We start from the raw sequence: 24,796 nt of genomic DNA on the forward strand, positions 1-24,796 counted from the left end.
GATTAAGGAGAATTAACAACCATCAATCCTTTTTAAAGCAGTTTGAGAACACTCAAAATGGTATTTTAGCATGAAGAAGTTTTGAGTTCATTAAATGAATAATAAACCCATCTAGAAAAATGATTTCCATTTTTTATTTTTTAAAGAGATATAAATTCTCATTGATATTAGCCAAGATGAATCCTGATTCTGAATGCTTTCATCTTGGTTTATGCCTACAAAGCTCTTTCAGAAGAACAACACTTTTATTCATAAGGAGCATTCACTGTCATTTACGATTATTTACCTTTTTATTTATATAGTGTTTAAACAGCCTTTTGCAATAGTTCTGGGAATAAATTTTGCAATGTTAACCAAAGCTATGGTTCAAAGTCCTGTCCATCCTAAATACTGGAAGTTATTCCTGCAAGACTGGACTATGACTTATTTCATCCATCCTGCAATAAATCGTCCTGCTTTTTATAAACTTCTTATATTCAGGCATTACATTAAGAGTCCTGACTCAGACACGGGAGAAAAACATGCATCCTTCTATTTTCCCTCCTAATATCAAAACTGTGATAAAGATATTATTGGCTAGCCAGAGAGCATTAGAAGAAGAAATTGATTTTCTTCTGGAAATTGTTAAAGGCCTTCCTTCTCATGATACTTCTTCAGCTCTTTTACATGATACACAAATGGATAATTGTGGTTCTGGGCAGAGTCTTTGGGCATGAAAAATGTAAAGAGTAAGAAGTTCCCTGAACAGAATTTGGAGTTGCTGATCATGAGCAAATACAGAAGGGTTTCTGCAAAGAGGGAAAGAATCTGTGATATCACATCATTATGCAGAGATTTATGCAAACAATTTCATCTATACAATATCCTCCTGACATATGTGACATAATTGTGGTTTATGCCAGATGTCCTTTGGTATTACGTTAGTCAATTTTGTGAGCTTATGATGTATTGATAGGGCTAGAGGAAAAGAAATGCAGAAAAATTCATGTTAAAGTGATTCAAGCCCTGTAAAGTAAACTAGACTAAGAAATCAATGCCCTGTTGTTCAGTACTACATTTATTGTATCAATGACAGTCATAGAATTTTGCAAGTCTACATGTGCTCCCCTGTTTCGGCCTGGTCTAAGGCTCCTTTGTTCTTACAGCTGCCTTTTTCTTGTCCTCCAAGGCCATTCCCTCTGTCCTCTACAGGTCCTGAGTGAGACAAACACTGTTTACACTAAAGACACCCGATGAGGAGTCTTTTTGACTCATTTGAAATTGTACAAGACAGATAGTACATATTCAGAGTAGGTAGGTGGAACTGGCAGCAAAGAATACTTTTCATACACATCTGTAAAAAAAGAGATTTTTGAATTTAAGAAAAATATATTATAAAATGGTGACACCCTATTTTCTCTAAAAGGCAAAAAAGGGAAAATGATATATAAAATCACATTTTGCCTCGTCAAAGGGAATTTTCATGTTAGTAAGAGTATAAGGGTAAATCTTGTATCCTTTTGATAAAAAGACAATGTCTTATATTTTCTGTTCTTCTAGTCCCTGGGAGTTGATACTGTTTTGTCCTCTGGATATTTATATAAGTGGAACCTAATTCTAGATCTATAAAATATGGGAAGAAAAAAAGCTCTAAATTGTGCAAACAGTCTCCCTGGTATGATTGTCCGTGGGTTAACTACATTTCACTGAAGACTATAAAAATCTAGAGCAGTGGTTCTCAACCTTTTTAATGCCGCGACCCCCAACCAGTCGTAAGTCGAGGACTACTCAACTGGTGCAGCACCGTTTGCAGAATGGGACTTTTGGCGGTCTCAGTAGGGCAGAGACAGCCTGGACAATTCCTATTGGCTTTTGAAACCCATAGAATTAGACTCTATTCAAGAGAGTCTATTCTATTGGCTTTCAAAAGCCAATAGAATAAAAGGGAGTAGCACAGCTAAGGAAAAGGGGAAAAAAATGGCGGACTGCGTTGTTTGGCGACCCCCGTGAAATGGTCATTCGACCCCAAATGGGGTCCCGACCCACAGGTTGAGAACCACTGATCTAGAGAAATTTAAGGAAAGTTTTGGGTATCTGCAAACTTGTGGTTCTTATACCTGTTGACATATAAATGCAAAATAAATATGTCAGTTATCAAATGTAAGTTCATAATATATATAAATAAGGAAAATAAAATACAAAATAACATTTTCCTTGTAAAAAGGGAATTTTCCTGTTTAGTGAGAGAACAATGGTTGACCTTTGTTTCTTCCTCTGATAAGGAAGCAATATCTTATTTTCTTGGTTCTTCTAGCCCTTGGGAGTTTTGAACTTTTGGATATTCATATAAGTGGAACCTAATCTTAGATCTGCAGTACCTGCAGTATCTGTGGGAAAAATAGGTACCAAAATGTATAGCCTCCCTCATATGATTGGCTAATGGTTAACTATATTTGGCTGATTGTTTAAACTCCAGAATCATTTAAGGAAAGTATTGGATAGCTGCAAACTTGTGGTTCCTGTAACTATTGACACAATAAATGCAAAATAGATACACCAGATATCAAATATAATTTAATTAGTTATCAAAGTTCTACACTGCCCATTTCATCTGACTCACTCTGGGTAATTTACAATAAAAATACATTGTTAAGAGCTGGAAGAATGAGGAAACAATTCACATAATAACTAGAGTTCAAGTGGTGATTTTTCTTTCTGAAAAACTGAACTATTGGTTGATTTGTTTGTTGTTATCATTGTAACACAAAGTTCCCAAGATTCCCATGGAGTCCTTTGTTATCTGTTAAGGTCATATTTTTTATTCCAGTAATATTTCTTCCTCCAAGGTTCCTTGACACCAAGCAAACAATATAAAATGAGGAAAGGATGGTAGTAGCTGGAAGAAATCACCTGCGAAAGCCAGACTGCTGAAGTGAGGTCTGGTGGTTCAGACATTGCCTGAAGAGCTATGAAGAGCTGGCTGCTCCTGATTGCTGCTTTTCTTATCTGGCCAGGCTGCTCTTCTCAAAATAGTAAGTTAAGAGGAAGAGAAATCAAGGGGTTACTAAAGGAAACAGTTTCTGCTGTGTTCATTCAAGGAACAGTTATTTTTAGTGAAAGAGTTCCATTTTTCATCTGTGGTTTTCTGGAAATTTGTAATGGCAGATACTTTAAGAATATCATAGACTTATAATTATAATTTTCCTCTTAAATACAAGATGTTTCAGCAACTGAACAGCAAGTATGGCGTTATTCACATTGTAGCTTTATTTTTACAACACTGCAGTGCACAGTAGATTTTCATAGTATACTTTAGATACCAGTAGTAAGTTTTAAATTAGTTAGTGCCCATCAGTGGCTGCCGATCAAAATTGTAAAATTTTGAATATATACATTCAAAATAATAATGTTGTTGTTTTCTGTGCTAATAGAAGAGCAATGCCCAAAATCTGATACAAGAGTAAGCTTTTCTTTTTTCAGTAAAGATATTATTTATTTTCTCTAGAAATTACATGCAACTCTCCAAGAATCTCAAATGGTTCTTTCCGACCTAAAAGAAGTATATACTATGATAGGGATCTAATCCAAATTCAGTGTAACAATGGATTTACCTTTGAACCAGATAATGGAGGACAGGTGGTTGAATGCACAAAAAAAGGATGGTCACCTCCACCAAAATGTGTCTGTAAGTAAAAGTTGCATACATTACTATGATTAGGGGCAATATATTTAACTCTTCACCAGAAATTCACATTATTTTTTATGAATTTCTCTCTCTCTCTCTCTCTCTCTCTCCTCCTCTCTCTTTCCCTCCCTTCCTACCTCCCTCCCTCCTTCCCTCTCTCCCTCCCTCCCCTGAGGGACATACCTCAATGAGATTTTTTTAGCAGATTTTGTACATGTCTAAAGTTCTTATTTAGTTGCAACAGGATATAGGACAGACATGAAGGGAGGATGTTCTATCAGAATGCAATAAACAAAATTGTACAATTGCATTCCTACCCATTCATCTGCATAAGATTCTAATAATTTAGATTTGTTATATAGCATTTCTTTTTTATTATTCTATTGATTACAGAAAATATTAATGAAAAAATATTTGTGTTTTATAGTAGAAATGACTTGCCAGATAGATCATATTGAACATGGAACCATATTATCTGCAAAGTTTGTTTATAAGGAAGGTGAGAGAATATGGTTCTCCTGTAATGAAGGATACAGATATGTTGGCAGACCAGATGCCTTATGTACTAAGAATGGATGGAGTACAAAACCTCAATGTACAAGTATGTATATGTTTCTAATGGTCATGGTTACTCTGAAATCTTATACACATTGGATGCATAGGATTGCAGCTCCAATCAATCAAAAAAAAATGTCTGGTAATTTAGGAATTGAGTCTTTGTGGGTTGGTATTGGGTTTCATTTTCACCAGAGATACTTACATATAACATGAATAACAAGTATTGTCTTAGAAGAGTCATGTCTTTTCTTTAACACGCAAAATAATCTGTTTCAATTTTCTTCTAAATCTATGGGCTATTTATATGAATACTGATTGCCTAAAGTAACTATAATGAGTTTTAAAGGAATAGTATAAAAAGAGCCACTAATTCTATAATTTCAATATTGTAGCCATCCATGATAAACAAAAAATCAGGCTCCATAGTTTCCTGGAACTTTTGGAACTAAAACAGCATATTTTATTATCTTTTAATTTTAATTGATCAGACTTAAAATGTCCAATGTCTTTCTTCAGAACAAGTCAATATTGTTCTTAAGATCATTTGGGGCAAACATTTATTGAGTTGTATCTAACTCAAAGTTTAGAAAAAGCATTTGTTTCCTTTAGGGACAATCTGGATGATAGTCCCACAAGAAGTAAGACAAGCTATTTTTGGAAGCATGCATTAGAGGCAGAATTGAGCCATAGAAGATCAGTTGGCCACAGGCTAGAGTTCAGCAGAAATTCTATTTCAGAGGATGTTTTTACATATAGTTTCAGATTGTCCATGTAAAGAAGGTGGGATAGCCTGACAGATCTTTTTGATGTTTTATAGGTATGCCTTGACTTGTTTAGTATTGTTGAAAGAAAAAATGGTGCAATGAGAAACAGTAGTGATGATAGTAAAGCTCCTTGAAAGCTCCCCCCAGAAATTGTTTTTCTTTCTTTACCTGACTCCCAGCCTTGTGCCATTTCTCCTTCACGATCTGCCACCACGTGCAAGGAAACAAAGGAAAATTTTTGGGGAAAAAAGGTCAATCAATCAATTCCAACTTCGTGATCTTTCACAAGAAGTTGGAATTGATTGATTGACCTTTTTTCCCCCAAAAAAGTTCCTTTGTTTCCTTGCAAGCGGCGGCGGATCGAGAAGGAGAAATGGCATGGGGTTGGGAGTCAGATAAAGAAAGAAAAACAATTTCTGGGGGGAGTGAGGATTTCTTTCCTTACTGCCTCACTTGTTCCAAGGCCACTTTCCACTCAGATGCATTGCTCTTGCCAATGGCCTGACTGCCCACTTCAGCACCCTGCCTCCCCGACTCCCGACCTCCGGTGTTCCATCTGCTGCTTTGATGTCTCTGTAGGCAGAGTCATCAGCAGCAGCCACCTCATGCCGAAACCGAGGGGCTGGCAGGCTGTGGCTGCTGATGGACACAGTTGGCTCCCATACGCTCAGGCAGCAGTCACCCCAGCCCCTACCTTGCCTTGTCCTGCCCAGCGTCAATGGCACCCCTGCCCTGCTCCCTGCCCCCTGCCCATAGGACAAGCCTCCTGCCCACCATCCCACCCACCAGAGACCCCCTGTATCTCTCCCAACCCTGCCTGGTCCGCACATGTGTCTCTCCCCTCGAGCAACATCGAGATGGCCATCCCCACCCTGGCCACACCCACCCAGTCTGCCATGACCACTGCAGCCATGCCCACCCAGTGGCCACACCCACCCAGTGACCCTGCCCACCCGGCACCCGGCAATAAATAAATGGGGTTTGGGTTACATTCTGGGCACTTGGTTTCTAAAAGGTTCGCCATCACTGACTGGGACCATCATGGCAAGATTATGCCATAATGTAAGTCAGCTGCGTGACTTTGGGGCAATCAGTCTATCTCATCTCAACCTACATCATATGGTTGTTTTGAGGTTAAAATAGGATGAAGTAGTATTACGTTTTTGCCACTTTTAATTACTTATAAAGCAATAAAGGCAGGATAAAAATTAAAAATTAAATAAACTTTCAACTTTGATTTTCATGTCTTGTTACTTTGTGATCTTCTCCAATTCTTGTTTTCTATTCTGTTATCCCCTGATGTTGCCACATCAATTATCCACACTTTCTTATTTTCAACCACAATTATACCTGGTATGTTATGAGCCAAGACTTCATCAGTTTGAATTAGGACATATCATAATATATTAATCTGTTCATTTTCAACAACTTATCCAACTCTATGTTCCCAGCAATTTTTTTTTTTGTTACTGGCACCTGATAATTTGACAAAAGTTTCAGTGAATCATTTTGGTAACTTTATTATTTTGTTAATTATAATCAGCTTGTGTGATTTCTTGCATGAGCTGAGTAAATGAGTAAATTTTCAGCTGTGTCCTTAATAGGATTAGTTTGAATAACTTGGTCTTAAGCAGCCAAAATCTAGCTTTCCGTTTCTTTTTTCCTTTTTGTTCCAGTTGTAGCCATTGCAGGTTTTATCTTTATTCACTTTCCCCTCAAACCTTTGTAGAAACTGACATGTATTGCTTTTCCTTGATAGAATTGTGATCATGTTTTTATTATATTATTTCAATATTAATTCCCCCCCCAGCACATTCAGTAAGTTCAAATTTTTAACTTGTATCCATGCTTGTTCTTGACTGTCATTTATATAATCAACTAATGTATGCTTTTCTTATTGTTGTTGTTGTTGTTGTTCTAGCCCTTTGGTACTAAATTATTCAAGTATAATACATGTTTGGGGGTCAGTGAACAATCTAAACATCATGAAGAGGTTGAGGAACTTAAGAGTTGGGGGCCCTAGCTTAGAGGAAAGATACAAGATATTAGCTTTCCTCTGCAGATGTCTTCTATATTTGATACACCCCAACCTTTTTACATTGAGGCAATTGCTTGATAGCTAATGCAGGAATCATCAATCTGGTGATAATATTCTATGGTGATCTTTCCATATACCTATGGAGAAAGTAAGAAAGATTCTCTTGACAAAGAGATATGCAGGAACTGTTACCTAGGAAAAAGGGGTAGAAGCATTTTTAAGTTCAGAAAAACAAGATAACACTTAAAGGATCTCAGGCCTTCTTTTCTATTTAATGAATAAAGGAGGAGGAATATAGCTCAATCAGAGGTGTAAGATATTATTACAGTAAATTTTAGTGAAGGCAGTCTTAGGCTTCCTGAGGAGTTGATTTCCTTAGCCCATCCATCTGGTGATGCTAACAGAACTGAAACATATGAGTCAGATAAAGGTCCCAAAGCAAATTGAAAAAAAAAATCATAAAGCAAATTAAATTCTATAGGTTTACTTTAAGGTTTATAGCATGAGGATCTCCTCATTTTGCAGTGCAATAGTCTCAAAGGTAGTGATTTATTGACTATGTTTCTCTATTCATATTCCTCTGTAGAAATTCAGTGTCCCCCTCCAGAAGTGAGGAAAGGTTACATTCAACCTAGCCGATCTCAATACATGTACAATGATGAAATTACAATATTCTGTCGTAGAAATAAATTTTCTAACATTATGAGACTCCCCTGCAAAATTTCTAAATGTACTGCTAATGGTTGGAACCCCCCTGCTCTCTGTGGAGGTAAGCAGTTTTTTTTTAGTTTCTTTGTATTTAGTTTCTTTCTAGTATAGAAATTGCTTTATTGTTAATGAAAGATGAACAGAAATTGCTTTATTGACAATGAGTGATTATTTATGAAATAATAATGGTGGAAGGAGATTAGTCTACTAAGCAGTAATAATGATAACATTTCTGTAATTTTTTTTCTTAAAAAAGTCCTGAAGCCGTTTATAATAATCATAAAATCTTTCCACAAAGAGCAAGGAAAAATGTATTCAAAGCAAATTCAATAGCAATAACATTATTATTATCGATCATCGCACAGTCAGCCAGATGTTCAGACTGGATTTGGCATTTTGTCTACCTATCGAGTCCTTACCCAGGACCTGGGATAGGCAGATGTGGATGTTTGATGGTATTACAGATATCGTCGCAGGATGGAAGCAGTTCCTAATAAGGCTGCCTTTTGCAATTGACTAATAGCGAATTTGTCAATGCCAATGGTGTTCAAGTGGTGCTCCAGTTGTTTTGGGATTGCACCCAAGGAGCCTATGACTATTGGTACTACCCTTGCTTGCTTTTGCCACAGTCTTTCTATTTCTATTTGTAGGTCTTTGTATTTTGTTATCTTCTCCAGTTCTTTCTCTTCTATTCTGCTATCTCCAGGCACTGCCACGTCCACTATCCAGACTTTTTTGTCTTTCTTATCGACAATTGTTAAGTCTGGGGTGTTATGTTGCAGGTGCTTGTCTGTTTGAATTCTGAAGTCCCAGAGCAGTTTAATATATCATTTTCTATGACTTTCTCTATTTTATGATCCCACCAGATTTTGCTTACAGACAAATGATATTTTTTGCAGATCTTCCAATGCACCATTGTTGCTACTTTGTCATGCCGCTGCTTGTAATCAGTTTGTGCAATCTTCTTGCAACAGCTTACCAAGTGGTCCACTGTTTCTTCAGCTTCTTTGCATAGGCGGCACTTACTGTCTGTTGCTGTCTTCTCAATTTTGACTTTGTATGCATTTGTCCTTAAGGCTTGGTCTTGTGCAGCCAGAATTAGTCCCTCGGTCTCTTTCTTCAATTTTCCTGCTCTTAGCCATTGCCAGGTTTTATTATTATCTGCTTTCCCAGCTATTTTTTTCATGTATTGGCCATGTAGTGCTTTGTCTTCCCATGCCTCTATTCTGTTCTTCATTTGGTCTTTCTTGTAGGCCAGTTTGGTCTCTCCAGTAGTTAGTAAGCCTTCCTGATATACTAATTTCAGTGCATCTTCATCATTGTTCTTCAGATATTCTTCCAAAGCCATTTTTTCTTCTTCAACCATCTGATGTACTTGTAGCATTCCACGCCCACCTATTTGCCTTGGTAGATAAAGTCTATCAATGTCACTGCGTGGATGAAGGGCATGATTCATTGTCATTATTTTTCTGGTCTGCCTATCCATTGCTTTTAGTTCTGCTTGAGTCCAGTCCACTATTCCAGCTGTGTACCTAATGACTGGGATTGCCCAGGTGTTGATTGCCTTTATGGTATTTCCTCCATTGAGTTTGGATTTTAAGATCTTCTTCACTCTCTTGATGTATTCACCTCTAATCTTTTTCTTGACTTCAGTGTGCTTGATGTTGTCAGCTTGAAGGATACCCAAGTATTTGTAGTACTCTTCCTCATCCAGACTCTTAATGTTATTTTCGTGGGGCATCTTGATTCCTTCAGTTTTCATTATTTTTCCTTGTTTGATAGTAAGTGTGGCACATTTGTCCAAGCCAAACTCCATTACAATATCTTGGCTATATATACGGACAGTGTTGAGCAGCGATTCTATTTCAGATGATGTTTTTCCATACAGCTTCAGATCATCCATATAAAGGAGGTGGGATAGTCTGGCAGATGTTTTTGATGTTTGATAGCCATGTCCTGAGTTATTCAGTATTGTTGACAGAGGAAACAGTGCAATAACAAATAGTAATGGTGATAATGAATCTCCTTGAAATATTCCTCTCTTGATATTAACCTCTCCCAGCCTCTCACCATTGATCTGCAACTGTGTCTTCCATTGTGCCATCGATCTTTGCACAAATTTTCTGATGTTTCTACTGACTCCTGTTATTTCTAGGCACTTTATTATCCAATCATGTGGCAGAGAGTCAAATGCCTTTTTGTAGTCAATCCATGCCACATTCAGGTTGGTCTTCCTTCTCTTGCAGTTTTCCAAGATCATTTTGTCTATTAGGAGTTGATCTTTTGTTCCTCTGCTATTGGGGCGGTTTCCTTTCTGCTCAGGTGGAAAGAGATTGTTTTCAACTAGATGCTGTTGTACTGCATCAGCTACCACACCAGTTAGTAATTTGAAAGTTGTTGGTAAGCAGGTAATTGGCCTGTAGTTGCCTGGTGTTGCCCCTTTTGCTGGATTTTTCATTATTAGGTAGGTTTTCCCAGTTGTTAGCCACTTTTCAATTTCTCCTCCTTGTAGTATATTGTTGAACTGCTTGGCAATGAGAGGGTGTATAACAGATGTTTCAACCAAAACCCTATTATTATTATTATTATTATTATTATTATTATTATTATTATTATTATTATTATTATTATCGATCATCGCACAGTCAACCTGGATTTGGCATTTTGTCTACCTATCGAGTCCTTACCCAGGACCTGGGATAGGAAGGTGTGGATGTTTGATGGTATTACAGATATCGTCGCAGGATGGAAGCAGTTCCTAATAAGGCCGCCTTTTGCAATTGACTAATAGCGAATTTGTCAATGCCAATTGTGTTCAAGTGGTGCTCCAGTTGTTTTGGGATTGCACCCAAGGAGCTTATGACTATTGGTACTACCCTTGCTTGCTTTTGCCACAGTCTTTCTATTTCTATTTGTAGGTCTTTGTATTTTGTTATCTTCTCCAGTTCTTTTTCTTATTCTGCTATCTCCAGGCACTGCCACGTCCACTATCCAGACTTTTTTGCCTTTCTTATCGACAATTGTTAAGTCTGGGGTGTTATGTTGCAGGTGCTTGTCTGTTGAATTCTGAAGTCCCAGAGCAGTTTAATTTTATCATTTTCTATGACTTTCTCTATTTTATGATCCCACCAGTTTTTGCTTACAGGCAAATTATATTTTTTGCAGATCTTCCAATGCACCATTGTTGCTACTTTGTCATGCCGCTGCTTGTAATCAGTCTGTGCAATCTTCTTGCAACAGCTTTATTATTATTATTATTATTATTATTATTATTATTATTATTATTATTATTATTATGGATCATCGCACAGTCAGCCAGATGTTCAGACTGGATTTGGCATTTTGTCTACCTATCGAGTCCCTACCCAGGACCTGGGATAGGCAGATGTGGATGTTTGATGGTATTACAGATATCGTCGCAGGATGGAAGCAGTTCCTAGTAAGGCCGCCTTTTGCAATTGACTAATAGCGAATTTGTCAATGCCAATGGTGTTCAAGTGGCTCCAGTTGTTTTGGGATTGCACCCAAGGAGCCTATTACTATTGGTACTACACTTGCTTGCTTTTGCCACAGTCTTTCTATTTCTATTTGTAGGTCTTTGTATTTTGTTATCTTCTCCAGTTCTTTCTCGTCTATTCTGCTGTCTCCAGGCACTGCCACGTCCACTATCCAGACTTTTTTGTCTTTCTTATCGACAATTGTTAAGTCTGGGGTGTTATGTTGCAGGTGCTTGTCTGTTTGAATTCTGAAGTCCCAGAGCAGTTTAATTTTATCATTTTCTATGACTTTCTCTATTTTATGATCCCACCAGTTTTTGCTTACAGGCAAATGATATTTTTTGCAGATCTTCCAATGCACCATTGTTGCTACTTTGTCATGCCGCTGCTTGTAGTCAGTCTGTGCAATCTTCTTGCAACAGCTTACCAGGTGGTCCACTGTTTCTTCAGCTTCTTTGCATAGGCGGCACTTACTGTCTGTTGCTGTCTTCTCAATTTTGACTTTGTATGCATTTGTCCTTAAGGCTTGGTCTTGTGCAGCCAGAATTAGTCCCTCGGTCTCTTTCTTCAATTTTCCTGCTCTTAGCCATTGCCAGGTTTTATTATTATCTGCTTTCCCAGCTATTTTTTTAATGTATTGGCCATGTAGTGCTTTGTCTTCCCATGCCTCTATTCTGTTCTTCATTTGGTCTTTCTTGTAGGCCAGTTTGGTCTCTCCAGTAGTTAGTAAGCCTTCCTGATATACTAATTTCAGTGCATCTTCATCATTGTTCTTCAGATATTCTTCCAAAGCCATTTTTTCTTCTTCAACCATCTGATGTACTTGTAGCATTCCACGCCCACCTATTTGCCTTGGTAGATAAAGTCTATCAATGTCACTGCGTGGATGAAGGGCATGATTCATTGTCATTATTTTTCTGGTCTGCCTATCCATTGCTTTTAGTTCTGCTTGAGTCCAGTCCACTATTCCAGCTGTGTACCTAATGACTGGGATTGCCCAGGTGTTGATTGCCTTTATGGTATTTCCTCCATTGAGTTTGGATTTTAAGATCTTCTTCACTCTCTTGATGTATTCACCTCTAATCTTTTTCTTGACTTCAGTGTGCTTGATGTTGTCAGCTTGAAGGATACCCAAGTATTTGTAGTATTCTTCCTCATCCAGACTCTTAATGTTATTTTCGTGGGGCATCTTGATTCCTTCAGTTTTCACTATTTTTCCTTGTTTGATAGTAAGTGTGGCACATTTGTCCAAGCCAAACTCCATTACAATATCTTGGCTATATATACGGACAGTGTTGAGCAGCGATTCTATTTCAGATGATGTTTTTCCATACAGCTTCAGATCATCCATGTAAAGGAGGTGGGATAGTCTAGCAGATGTTTTTGATGTTTGATAACCATGTCCTGAGTTATTCAGTATTGTTGACAGAGGAAACAGTGCAATAACAAATAGTAATGGTGATAATGAATCTCCTTGAAATATTCCTCTCTTGATATTAACCTCTCCCAGCCTCTCACCATTGATCTGCAACTGTGTCTTCCATTGTGCCATCGATCTTTGCACAAATTTTCTGATGTTTCTACTGACTCCTGTTATTTCTAGGCACTTTATTATCCAATCATGTGGCAGAGAGTCAAATGCCTTTTTGTAGTCAATCCATGCCACATTCAGGTTGGTCTTCCTTCTCTTGCAGTTTTCCAAGATCATTTTGTCTATTAGGAGTTGATCTTTTGTTCCTCTGCTATTGGGGCGGTTTCCTTTCTGCTCAGGTGGAAAGAGATTGTTTTCAACTAGATGCTGTTGTACTGCATCAGCTACCACACCAGTTAGTAATTTGAAAGTTGTTGGTAAGCAGGTAATTGGCCTGTAGTTACCTGGTGTTGCCCCTCTTGTTGGATTTTTCATTATTAGGTAGGTTTTCCCAGTTGTTAGCCACTTTTCAATTTCTCCTCCTTGTAGTATATTGTTGAATTGCTTGGCAATGAGTGGGTGTATAACAGTTAGATGTTTCAACCAAAACCCATGCAGTTCATCTTCACCTGGTGCTGACCAATTTTTGATTTTCTTTGCTCTTTTTTCTACCATTTTTGTTGTTATTACTAGTTCTTTCATTTCAACTTCTGTTTTATTTGCATCCACTCTTTTAACCAAGCCGCATCCTTGTTGTATTTCTTTGGGTTATCCCATATCTGCTTCCAGAACTGCACTGTTTCTTCCTTGTCAGGTACTGACTGATTCCTTGCAGTTTCTCCATTGATGGATTGGTAGAAACGTTTCTGATTGGATTGAAATTGGAGGTTCTGCCTATAGTTTGCAATTCGAGCTTCATATCTACTGATTTTCCTGGCTATAGCTGTTATTTGTTGCTTTATTATTTCCAGTGCTTCCTTGATCTTCCTTGTTTCTAAGTGGTATTTCTTGATTAGGTATTCTTTGGTCTTCTTGTTCTTCAGCTTCTTTTCTTTCATCTGTTCTAGCTTGCTTGCATGTGATCTTAACTTGCTGATCTTATTTTCTAGTCTAACCTTCCATTTTTCTGGTGCACTGTTTGTTTGTTTTTCTTTTTTGTTGATTTTACATCCCAGGTATTCTGTTATAACTGCAGCTGTGCTGTACATTAATTGGTTTGTTTCTTGCAGTGAATTGGTGCTTATACTTGCTATTGCAGTATTTGCATCTTTTAATGCTTTATTATTATTATTATTATTATTATTATTATTATTCTGTATAGAAGACTTGTTCTTTGCTGTCACTAACCATAATCCATAATCCACAGCAAAGGCAATACCTCTTTGAAGATTAAAAAGACCCAAGAATATGATTTAATCAGAATGATTCTTTAAAGAAGTCATATCCTGTCACAGTCAGAGAAGGAAATCCAGTGCTACAAAAGCGAGTTTGCAACTTTTATTATTTATTTTCTTTACTAAAAGTTTAACACATAACACATTCACAGGAAGAACAATAAACCAGTCTACCAGTGGTCTGTAAGGCTAGTAAACATCCATTCAAAAACAACCAATTGGACAAATTTCTGGAAGGAAGAAGGGGTGCTTCTTGAAGCTCCTGGCCTTTTCCAGCCCATTAATCTGCCTATTGCATTACAAAATCTATTAGTTTTAGTCTTTTCTTAGTCCTTGATAGTTTTACAGCTTGAAGGAGAATTGCTCAGATATCTGGTGAATTTCATCCCAGCTTGAAGAAATGCTGTTACAAAATGGCAAGTGTATTTGGTATGCTGTGGACTGTGCAAAACAAAAGCAGGGTAGAAACAATAGAATATTCCTCTATAAGATGAGGGGGAGGACAGAGGGGGAGGGACAGAGAGGTAAAAATAACTGCCACATTACCTGCTCACATGTGGTAAAATTCTTGCACTCTCAGTAGTATGCTGATCCTTGGCAATACAGCAGTTGGTGGTATTCCAAGACACTAGCCTGTTCAGGCACATAGGTGGCCCCATGCTAAGTCTGATCTGTACTTGATAAAGTAAGGTATTATCTGGCTTTACTGGGAACTTTTCCTTCTAAAGTTGGTTAGGTGGCCCAAAGTGAAAAGGCTGTGGAAGATAGCTAATAGCAAAGGTTCCCTTTCTAGTGAAGTATCACAATAGACTGCATAGCACTTGGTGTACCAGCAGAAATCAGAAAATATCATTTTGAAATATAGCAAGAAATGGCAGGCAGAACTGGTTCTTGCAGTGGGACAGGGACAGGCTGGGGACAATGTTGTGTATTCATTCTCTCAATGAACTGTTAGGGGGGCTCTTTGTTTCAAGAGAAATGGCAAATGTGAATGAGCCTATAGGAACACCCTCAGTGAAATTTGCTAGCACCTGAGCAGACCTACTTTTTCATGCTATATGAATAGAATGTTTGCAACAATAGGAGTAGAAATATAAATTGAGGAACCTAACTTTGATTAAATGAGGAATGAAAGGAATTTAACTGAAATGGCAGAACAGAAAGTCTGAACACCAAAAGAGGTTGAATGAAAGTGGCTGCAGGAATGAAATGAATAGTTTTAAAAAGGGAAAGGAAAAGACAGTTAAATTTAAAACTGTCTCAATTTATAATATTGGAAACACAAGGATGTCATGTCCTGGTTGGTTTACAGATACTTGAAAAGCACAATGAACTCACTCCAGTCTCTATAAAGGTTGTCAAAATTCTATTTAAATACTCTTGAAATCTATGTTGTCCAGAAACCGTCAATGGTGATAGTTGAGAAATTAAGCAGAGATGTGGGTGTGGTTAGTAATTCTGATGCCAAAATATTTTTATACAAAAGTTGAACATTAAAAAAAGTAACCTTAAAGAGGCAAGGAGAATAATCAAACAAGAAGTATATTAGCCAGAAGCTGGCTCTGTAGTTGAGCTTTGCCAGCACCTTCCTAAAATGCTCCAAATTTCCTGCTTAACCACCATTGAACAAAAAATCTGTAAAATTGTATCTTGCAAAACTGCCTGAAGTATGAATAAAGGTGAACTTAATCCCACTAACTTCTACACAGATTTTGAAACAACTCACCAGCATCCAGAAAGTAGACATCTAAATCCAAATATATTCCTGGCTAGACATTCTATATCTTTCAGTCAAAATCTGAAGCAAATCATCTTCTGCTTTGAGGTTCCTTGAGTTTTCCTCAGAGGCTCCTGGAAGATGGGAGCCCTTCTTCCAATCTGCAGCCAAATGCACTTTTTGTCTTAAAACAAAAATGAGGAAATGAGGAGTGGGCAAGGAAATTCAGTATGAGACCGAAGTTGTATCTACTGGGTTGTGAATTATATTTCAGAGGTTGCAAGCTGCTATTCTTAAGTTTAGAAATGGAAAGAGAAATAAGGAAGAAGGAAAAAAGATGTAGGGCAAAGGATGCACAAATGTTCCTGATGAGACAATCAAAGTATTTTTTTTTTTATTGGAAAGTTTCATTTCTTAAATTAGCAGAGGAAAGCATTTTTTTAAGAATCAAAGCAATATAAGTTAGTCCTCAGCTTCTTCAATTTATGCAATTTTTGCAGTTTCTTGAACAACAAGGGAAGAAGATTTGAGGCACAGCAATATAACAGCTGAGGTGGAAGGAATGGGATAAAATATGTTGTGAAGATGGAAATACAATTGAATTTCAGCCACACCCATAAGCCAGACCATTTAAAGTTATTTGCATAAATGGAAAAAGGGACTATCCATATTGCATTAATATATGTATACTTTCCCCTTCTCTCCTTGTTTTCTTCCCACCTTTTAGTACCAGGATGCAAATTAAATATTCTGATTTTCAGTTATCTTACAGTTTTTGTCAACTTCTGAAATGAACCTAGCTGAAACCATCTTTGTTGTTTTACATTGCCACAGGTTGGGGGAAGGGGGGAAGGAAAATAGCAGCATTGCTACACTAAACATAGAGTGGTCCCGTGGCAATTAAGGCATTCCCGCAGAAGCTGGAAGGTGGAGAAAAGAAGTTTAATGGAGACCGCCAATTGCTTTTATTGAGTGGTGTGATCTATCACATACAGTAGCAAAGGGGAGGGAATTATTACATTTAGCTACATTGAATCTTTAAGGGGAATTTTAGAGTTGGGTTCATTGTATCCAATAAACATGTGCTTTGAGGGAACTTCAAGCTTCGGAGTTCTGATTTATTTGGTTCATTAGTCGGAATCTTGACAGTTTTCATCACTGTCTTTCCTTATCCCACTTTGGATAGAATCACTCTTATAGAAAGCTGGATGGTTATGCCCAAATTAGCTCAGTCTTTTTAAAATAAATTTGATATAAGATTATTTCACCGATATGGCTCATAAAAAGAAGGAAAATGACTTCTTCTCAATAATCTTACTGTAAATCAAGAGGTCTCCTTCAGATAATGGATAGGGAGAAAGACGAGATGAACTCACACATTTTATATATATTTAAGGGTATCCATGGGTTATAAATATTTAACAAACCCAGAGATCTCTCTGAATAAAATGAAATTCTAAACCAACCTTCCTTTCTGCAATTGTTCTAAACCAGGGAAATCCTTAGGGATTCCATGATTTAAATAATTTTTCTTTCATTCAGAACAACAAAGGGGAAGTGTCTATGACTGTGGTAAGTGATGTATTTAAAAACAATGAGGATTGGGTTAGAGAGATTCAAACAGCTGCCCTCATTTCATTTTTTTCTGAATCCTGGCAGATCCTCTCTTCTGGGGCTGAAGTGAGGAGAAACTCCAATTTATCCTCAGGGGGATATTCTCACTGATTTCAATGGCCACAGTGCAGCACGTTTGATCTGAATCAGCCTGAATTTTTCACTATAAAATTCTTGGGTTGCAATCAAAGAAATTTTGTTTAGTGATGACTTGTCCAATTTATCCAATGGATTTCTAAGAGGGTCTACTTGAGGAAATACAAATTTGGATTCAATCCAGTTTTCCTACTCATCTTAAATGTTTATATATATATATATATATATATATATATATATATATATATATATATATATATATATTTATTAAGAATTTTTTAAAAAGTTTTTACAAAAAACAAAAAGAACAACAACAAAAATAAAACAACCCTCAACCCCTCCCAAACCACCCCATCCACCCCCCCCGAGCTTCCCAAAGCTGAATATAGGCTTAACTACAATTATAAAAATCCTAAGAAAGATTAAACAACTTATAAGCTAGTTAACAATAAAATATATATAACAAAAAAGCATAAACATTAAAAAGAAAAGATAGAAAAAAAGAAAAAAGAAAAGAGAAAAGAAATAAAAAAGAAGAAAAAAAGAAAGAATACAATCTATGAAATATCAAAATTTGTATACAAGTTATAAAAAAGCTAAATGATATTTTTTTATATCCAATTTATATTGTGTGAAATTTATCCATTTTTCCCATACGGCAAAAAAATTCTCTTGTGATTGCTCCTTTAAGAAAGCCGAAATCTTTGCCATTTCCGCCAAGTAAGAAACTTTAAAAAACCACTCTTGCAGAGTAGGCAAAGATTCCTTCTTCCAATATTGCCCTACTAACAGCCTTGCAGCTGTAATCAAATTCAACATCAGTATAACCTCCTTAGCATCACAGTCAATAACAATTCCTAACAAAAACAGTTGTGGAGTAAATTTTACCCTCTTTCTAAAAATTCTTTGAATATTCCACCATATCTTAATCCAAAAAGCTTTTATATTTTTACACGACCACCAAATATGATAATAAGTAGCGTCCAGACAACCACATCTCCAACATTTAGGCTGTAAGTCAGGATACATAAGAGACATTTTTTGTGGATCAAGGTGCCATCTATAAAACATTTTATAAAAATTCTCCCTTAAGTTCTGGGCTTGTGTAAATTTAACATTCCTCACCCAGATAATTTCCCAGGTATCCAGTAGAACTGGTTCACCAAAATTTTGTGCCCATTTAATCATACAGTCTTTGATTAATTCTGATTCTGAATCCAGTTCCACTAGAACCCCGTAAATTCTCTTAATGTGAGTTTGCCTTTGATCCTTTACTTGTTTAACAAGATTTTCATCTTCTCTAAGCAGGCCCATATTGCGATCCATCTTCCACCTATCCACTATTTGTCTATATTGAAACCAAGAATAGGTAATATTTTCATGTACTAAATCTTCCAAAGATCTTAACTGCCAGTTTTGACCGTCCCATCTAAGTAATTGTGTATAAGAAACCCTATCCATTTTAACTCCTCTCCTTATCTCCTCTATCGCATGCCCAGGTATAGCCCATAATGGTATTTTAAAATCACTTTTATAATATTTCCTCCAAACCCGAAGTAAAGAAATCCTTATAATATGAGATTTAAAAACACGATCCACTTTTTTGTTAAAAATTAAATAGGCATGCCATCCAAAAAGTAAATCCCAACCCTCCAAATGGAGTATTTCTACATTTGTTAAATTTATCCAATCACTAATTAGTGTTAAAACCACAGCATCATAATATAATTTCAAATTCGGTACCTTGAGTCCACCTCTCTCACAGAAGTCTTGCATAATTTTAAACTTTACCCTTGGTTTTTTCCCTGCCCAAATAAATTTATTAATACCTTTCTGCCATTCATTTAAATTAAGCTCATTCTTTAAAATAGGTAACATTTGAAACAAGAAGAGAAATTTTGGTAAAACATTCATTTTAATCACTGCAATTCTTCCCATAAGAGATAACTGTAACTTCTCCCAATTCTTCAAGTCTTTCTGTACCCTGACCCACAGCCTTTCATAATTATTTTTATACAATTTTGCATTGGAAACAGATAAGGTGACCCCCAAATATTTTATCTTGTCTACAACCTCAAAATCAGTCAGGTTAACCAAAATCTGCTTATCCAAATTAGTCATATTTTTAGATAATATTTTAGTCTTATTATTATTAATTTTAAAACCCAAAACCCGTCCATATTGGTAAATCAATTGTAGTAGCTTTACTACAGAATTGATAGGTTGAGACAAAGTAACCACCAAATCATCTGCGAAAGCTCTTAACTTATATTCTTTTTTGTTGACTTCTATTCCTTTTATTTCCTGCGACTCTCGAATTTTAATCAACAAAATTTCCAATGTTAAAACAAACAGTAACGTTGACAATGGACATCCCTGTCTTGTACCTTTTTCTATTGTAAAAACCTCTGACAAACCCCCATTAACAATAAGTTGTGCCGTTTGTTTTTGATATATAGAAGCGAAAGCTTGTAATATTTTTTCTCCAAAGTTCATTTCCTCGATTACTCTTAACATAAACTGCCAATTCAGTTGATCAAAAGCTTTTTCAGCGTCTAAAAATATCAGCCCTGCAGGAATTTGGTTGTTCTTATCTAAATATTCTAATAAGTTAATAATTTGTCTAGCATTATTTTTCATATACCTACCAGTTATAAAACCCGATTGATCCTTATGTATAAGCTGGTGCAAAACCCTTATAAGCCTATTAGCTAAAATTTTTGCAAAAATCTTATAATCTACATTTAAGAGAGATATAGGCCTATAATTCTTAGATAAAGTAAGATCTTGGTCCTCTTTAGGAATCAAAGATATAAAAGCACTGCGCCATGACGGAGAGATCTCTGAACCCTGTAATATATTATTAAAAAGCTCACATAGAGGTTGAGACATCTCTTCTACTAAAGTTTTATAATAAATGGATGTCAAACCATCCGTACCCGGCGCTTTACCTAATTTTAATTGCTTAATAACTGTCACAATTTCCTCATTGGTAATTAAATCATTAATTTCTTGTTTCTGATCTTCTGTTAGTTTAGGAAAGTTAGCCTCACTTAGATAATTATTTATATCTAAAATTTGTACATTGGTACTCTTATATAATTTTTGATAATAATCTAGAAAAGATTTCTTAATCAAATCCTTCTGATACATTAATTTACCATTATAATTTATTTTATCTATAGTTCTCTGCCTCTGTTTCTTTCTTAATTGATAGGCCAACCATCTCCCTGGTTTATTAGCATTACAAAATATATTTTGTTTCATAAACAGTAAGTTAGTTGCAGTTTGATCAGCCATCAACATGTTAAATTGTGTTTTTAACAACTTTATAGATTCTTTAACCTTTTCATCTGTAGGATTTAGAATCAAAGACTTTTCTTTTAATTTAATCTCATCTTCCAATTCCTTACGTTTCTGGATCTGCTTTTGTCTATTGACATTATTCATTTTTATCAAAATCCCACGCATGAAAGCTTTACCTGCATCCCATACCATTGATATTGATGTTCCCTTATACATATTTAAAGCAAAATAATCCTTTAAACATTCCTTTAATTTTTGAACATTCCTTTCTTGTCTAAATAAATTCTCATTCACCCTTCAGGATCTCCTCTCCTCTTTTTCATCAGCCAGTTCCATCCAAACTGGACTATGATCCGTCAATGACCTAGGAAAGATTTTTACATTCTTTACCCTATTATATAAATCAGTTGTAATAAAAAAAGTCAATTCTTGAAAAAAATTGATATCTGTCTGAAAAGAAGGTAAAGTCTCTCTCCTCTTGGTTGCGTTCACGCCAATAGTCCCTCAACTCCCAGTCCTCTTTCAGATCAAAAAAAGCTTTAGGTTATTTAGCCTGTTTAAAAAAAGTGGAAGAACCTTTTTTGTCCCTTTGTGTGTCTAAAACACCATTCCAATCTCCCATTAATATCACAGACCTATAATCCAGCGAAGTTATTTTCTGGTGTAACAATCTGTAAAATTGTTCCTGTTGTTGGTTTGGTGCGTACAATCCCACTATAAGTATTTTCTTACCATATAAACCAAGTTCAATCATAACATATCTTCCTTGAGGGTCTGATTCTACCAGACAAACTGGTAGACTTTGCTTAACATAAATAACCACACCCCCTTTTTTCCCGGGGGCAGGAGATACAAAGTGAGATCCCAACCGAGCATTGACTAAATATTTTTGATCTTTAAGTTGAATATGAGTTTCCTGCAAGCAAATAATATCATTTTTCTTTCTTTTCTGAGGGGAGTTAAGGCCGTTAACATTCCAGGTCAGGAACTTTGCCATCTCCCTTGACCAGGAGCCTGGAGAAGACTGCCTGAAGCTCTGCCATTGAAGAATGTGTTGCAGAACTCTTGGGTCTTGCTCCTCCCACTGGCAATGAGACACTTTCATGAGAAGATTCTTTAACTTCTTTCTTCTGTTGTTCCTTTTCCTTGCGTCTATGTGCTGCACGAGTCATTCTTTGCTCTTTGACCTCTGTTGGGCGCAGCCATTCAACCTGTGATTTTCCAGCAACAATCAAATCTAATCCTTCAGACTGCTGTTCCATCTCTTTGCTGCCCAGAGCTTTCTGAGTCATAGATGAAGATGAGCCTGCTCCCAAGACCGTGTTGTAGAACTCTTTAGCTTTAACAACTGTATTAAGTCTGTAACGTGTCCCCGCATGGCTCAAAACAATACCCATTGGGATCTCCCATCTGAATGGCATCAATCTTGTTTTAAGTTCATTAGCTAAAAAGGCAAAGTCTTTTCTATTTCTTAAAATTTTAGATGGAATTTCCTTTAAAATAATAATATCTTGGGCAGCAATCTGAAATCTCTTATTGTAAAAAGCTTGTATGATTTCATTACGCAGAGATCTCTTTGCAAAGTAGATCACCACATCTCTTGGCAAATTCTTTTGTTTTGCAATCCAAGAGTTAACTCTGTAAATTTTTTCCACTTCTCTACGTAATCCATTTTTATCCCTATTCAGAACAACAGCTAGGTCGTTGATCACCATTTCTATCAGATCTTGATTCATATCTTCTTTGAGACCCCTAATTCTCAAAGCATATTCCATTTCCCTATACTGAGACATAAGAATATCCTCTTGTGAATTTTCCACCTTTTTTTCCATATCCTGGAATTTATCTTCAAGGAGGTCTACTTTATCTGCAACCTCTTCCAATCTAGAATCCAACTTCACGACCACTGAAGCCAATCCTGATAAAGCTGCAACTATATCTTGTCTCAAAATAGTATTGTTCTCCTCTAGAAGCTCCTTCATTTTCTCTTTAAGAAGATCTTTCATTTCCTCTTTACTTTCAGATTTATCCTGTTTAGGAAGGTCCTTCATTTCCTCTTTACTTTCAGACTTGCTCTGTTCAAGAAGTTACTTCATTTCCTCTCTGATTTGGGATACAGCATTTCCCATTATATCTTTAATGTCTTGTGCAGATAAGCCTGGCAAAGGAGGAGAAGGTGGAGGTGTAACTTTAGGTTGCAGTACTGGTAGTGTAGCTTTAAGTTGTTGTTGTACTGTTGCAATTGCAGGAGAGGAAACCATCTTAGAAACTATAGAAGCTGGTTGTCTCTTTGAAGCCATTTTTGAAAATCTTATTCTCTCTTTCTTTCTTCTTAAAAAAAAAAGAAAAATACTAAAATCCTTAAGATTAAAAAAAAGACCAGGGAGAGTGCAAAAAAAAAAAAAAAAAAACCACTTCAAAACCTCCAAAACGCTTTAAAAGAAAAGAGAAGCTTAAAAGAAAAAAAAAAAGCTATACAATCCATACGTTACATTTAAGTCCGTTCTTTCTTTCCGGAAAAAAAAAAGCACTTTCAAAGCGCCATCTTACTTTCACTCTCCACCCCCCCAAAAAAAAACAGAAGAAAAAGAAATCAACATAAACTAAAGAAGAAATAAAACACTACTCCAAATAAAATCCTTTAGACAGCTCTGTCCGCTTTAAAAGGCACTCACCAGAAACTTTAAGTGCGGAGATGGTAGCGGCGTTTCACTTTGTTTCCGAAGAAACAAAAACAGCTGGGAGGCGGAGAAACACGAACTCCGAGGGAGCACTCTTTCTACCCCCCCAAAAAAAGAAATCCAGGGGGGGTTAAGAGGTTCTACCTCTATTCGTGTAGTCTCTGCCCCTTCCCTTCGCCCGGGAAGGAGATTTCGAACCGCGGGCCAACTGATGTCCGCTGTGCTCCGCAGATCTAACGCCATCCCAGGAGGACGGCTACAAAGTAGCCGCCATCATCGTCGCTAGCCACCGGAAGCTCCCCCCTACTCATCTTAAATGCTATGCTTCTGGTCTCCTCTGTCTGCCAGAATTTAGATCCTAAAATATAACAAAAATCCTGATTAGTCTCAACATTTGTAAAACGCTTAAACTTCTATTGTTATCAACAGTGATTTTGTAGAGAAAGAAAAGGAGGAAAGAATTGCTTAGTGACAGAATGCTCTACAATCTACTCTAGAAAAAATCCCCATTTTGATCACTTGATTTAATGTACAGAGATAATCATATCTGATATTTCAGCCATATTGCCCATGTGTGGAATCAATTTAATAATGTAAAATTATCTAGGGTGCATTCTACTACAGAGGAAGAGATATAAGAAATAGTTCTTTAAAATATAACTTGCAAGCTCACATTTTATTTTGTAGGCCTCAGACAATGAATGACGGCAGCCCATTTTATCCAGCATGTGGACGTCAGTAATCACAAATAATTTTCTTTAATAACCCTACATGAAACTTCACTGTGTTTGTTCAATCCACGAACTATGCAACTGTTGACTATGGATCTTGAAGATAAGAGTCTACTTTCTAAAAGCTGCATTTTAGTACTTATTATTATTGGTGAAATGGTAATGCAATTTTCAATAAATATATAGGCCATTTTTAACTATTATAATATGTGATATACATTTTTCAAAATGTACCTGAAGTCAATAATGTAACAATGTATAAATTTTAGCCAAAACATTTGATTAATGAGAATTACCAATCATTAACCTTTCTTAAATCAGTGACAATGGAACATTGAAATTGATATTTTAGAATGAAGAAGTGTTGAGTTCATTAAATGAATAAAATTCATCTGCAAAAATGATTTTCATTTTTTATTTCCTAAAAATATGTACATTCTCCCAGATATTAGGTAAGATAAATAGATGTTCTGATCCTGATTGAGTTCAATGGTTTCACCATGGCTTATGCCTAAAAAGCTCTTTCACAACACTTTTATTCACAGGGAACATTCACTGTCATGTGTGATGATCTAAATTTATATAACGATAAAGGTTTCCCTGTCAATCATGTCTGA

The 24,796-nt window shown here is 36.3% G+C and overlaps 1 protein-coding gene across 1 annotated transcript; it reads left to right on the top strand.

Annotated features, from left to right (window-relative positions):
* Nucleotides 1-2,729: 2,729 nt before the first annotated feature.
* On the top strand, nt 2,730-24,580 carry LOC120313368 (complement factor H-like). The gene is made up of 5 exons (XM_039355220.1): nt 2,730-3,011; nt 3,485-3,664; nt 4,092-4,265; nt 7,611-7,793; nt 24,136-24,580. Exons 1-5 carry the CDS (start codon nt 2,948-2,950, stop codon nt 24,147-24,149), a joined length of 615 nt encoding a protein of 204 aa, XP_039211154.1. The 5' UTR covers nt 2,730-2,947; the 3' UTR covers nt 24,150-24,580.
* The last annotated feature ends 216 nt before the right edge of the window (nt 24,581-24,796 follow it).

Source organism: Crotalus tigris, unplaced genomic scaffold (genome assembly GCF_016545835.1).
Source record: "Crotalus tigris isolate CLP2741 ecotype Arizona unplaced genomic scaffold, ASM1654583v1 scf7180000018636.906410, whole genome shotgun sequence".
NCBI lineage: Eukaryota > Metazoa > Chordata > Lepidosauria > Squamata > Viperidae > Crotalus > Crotalus tigris.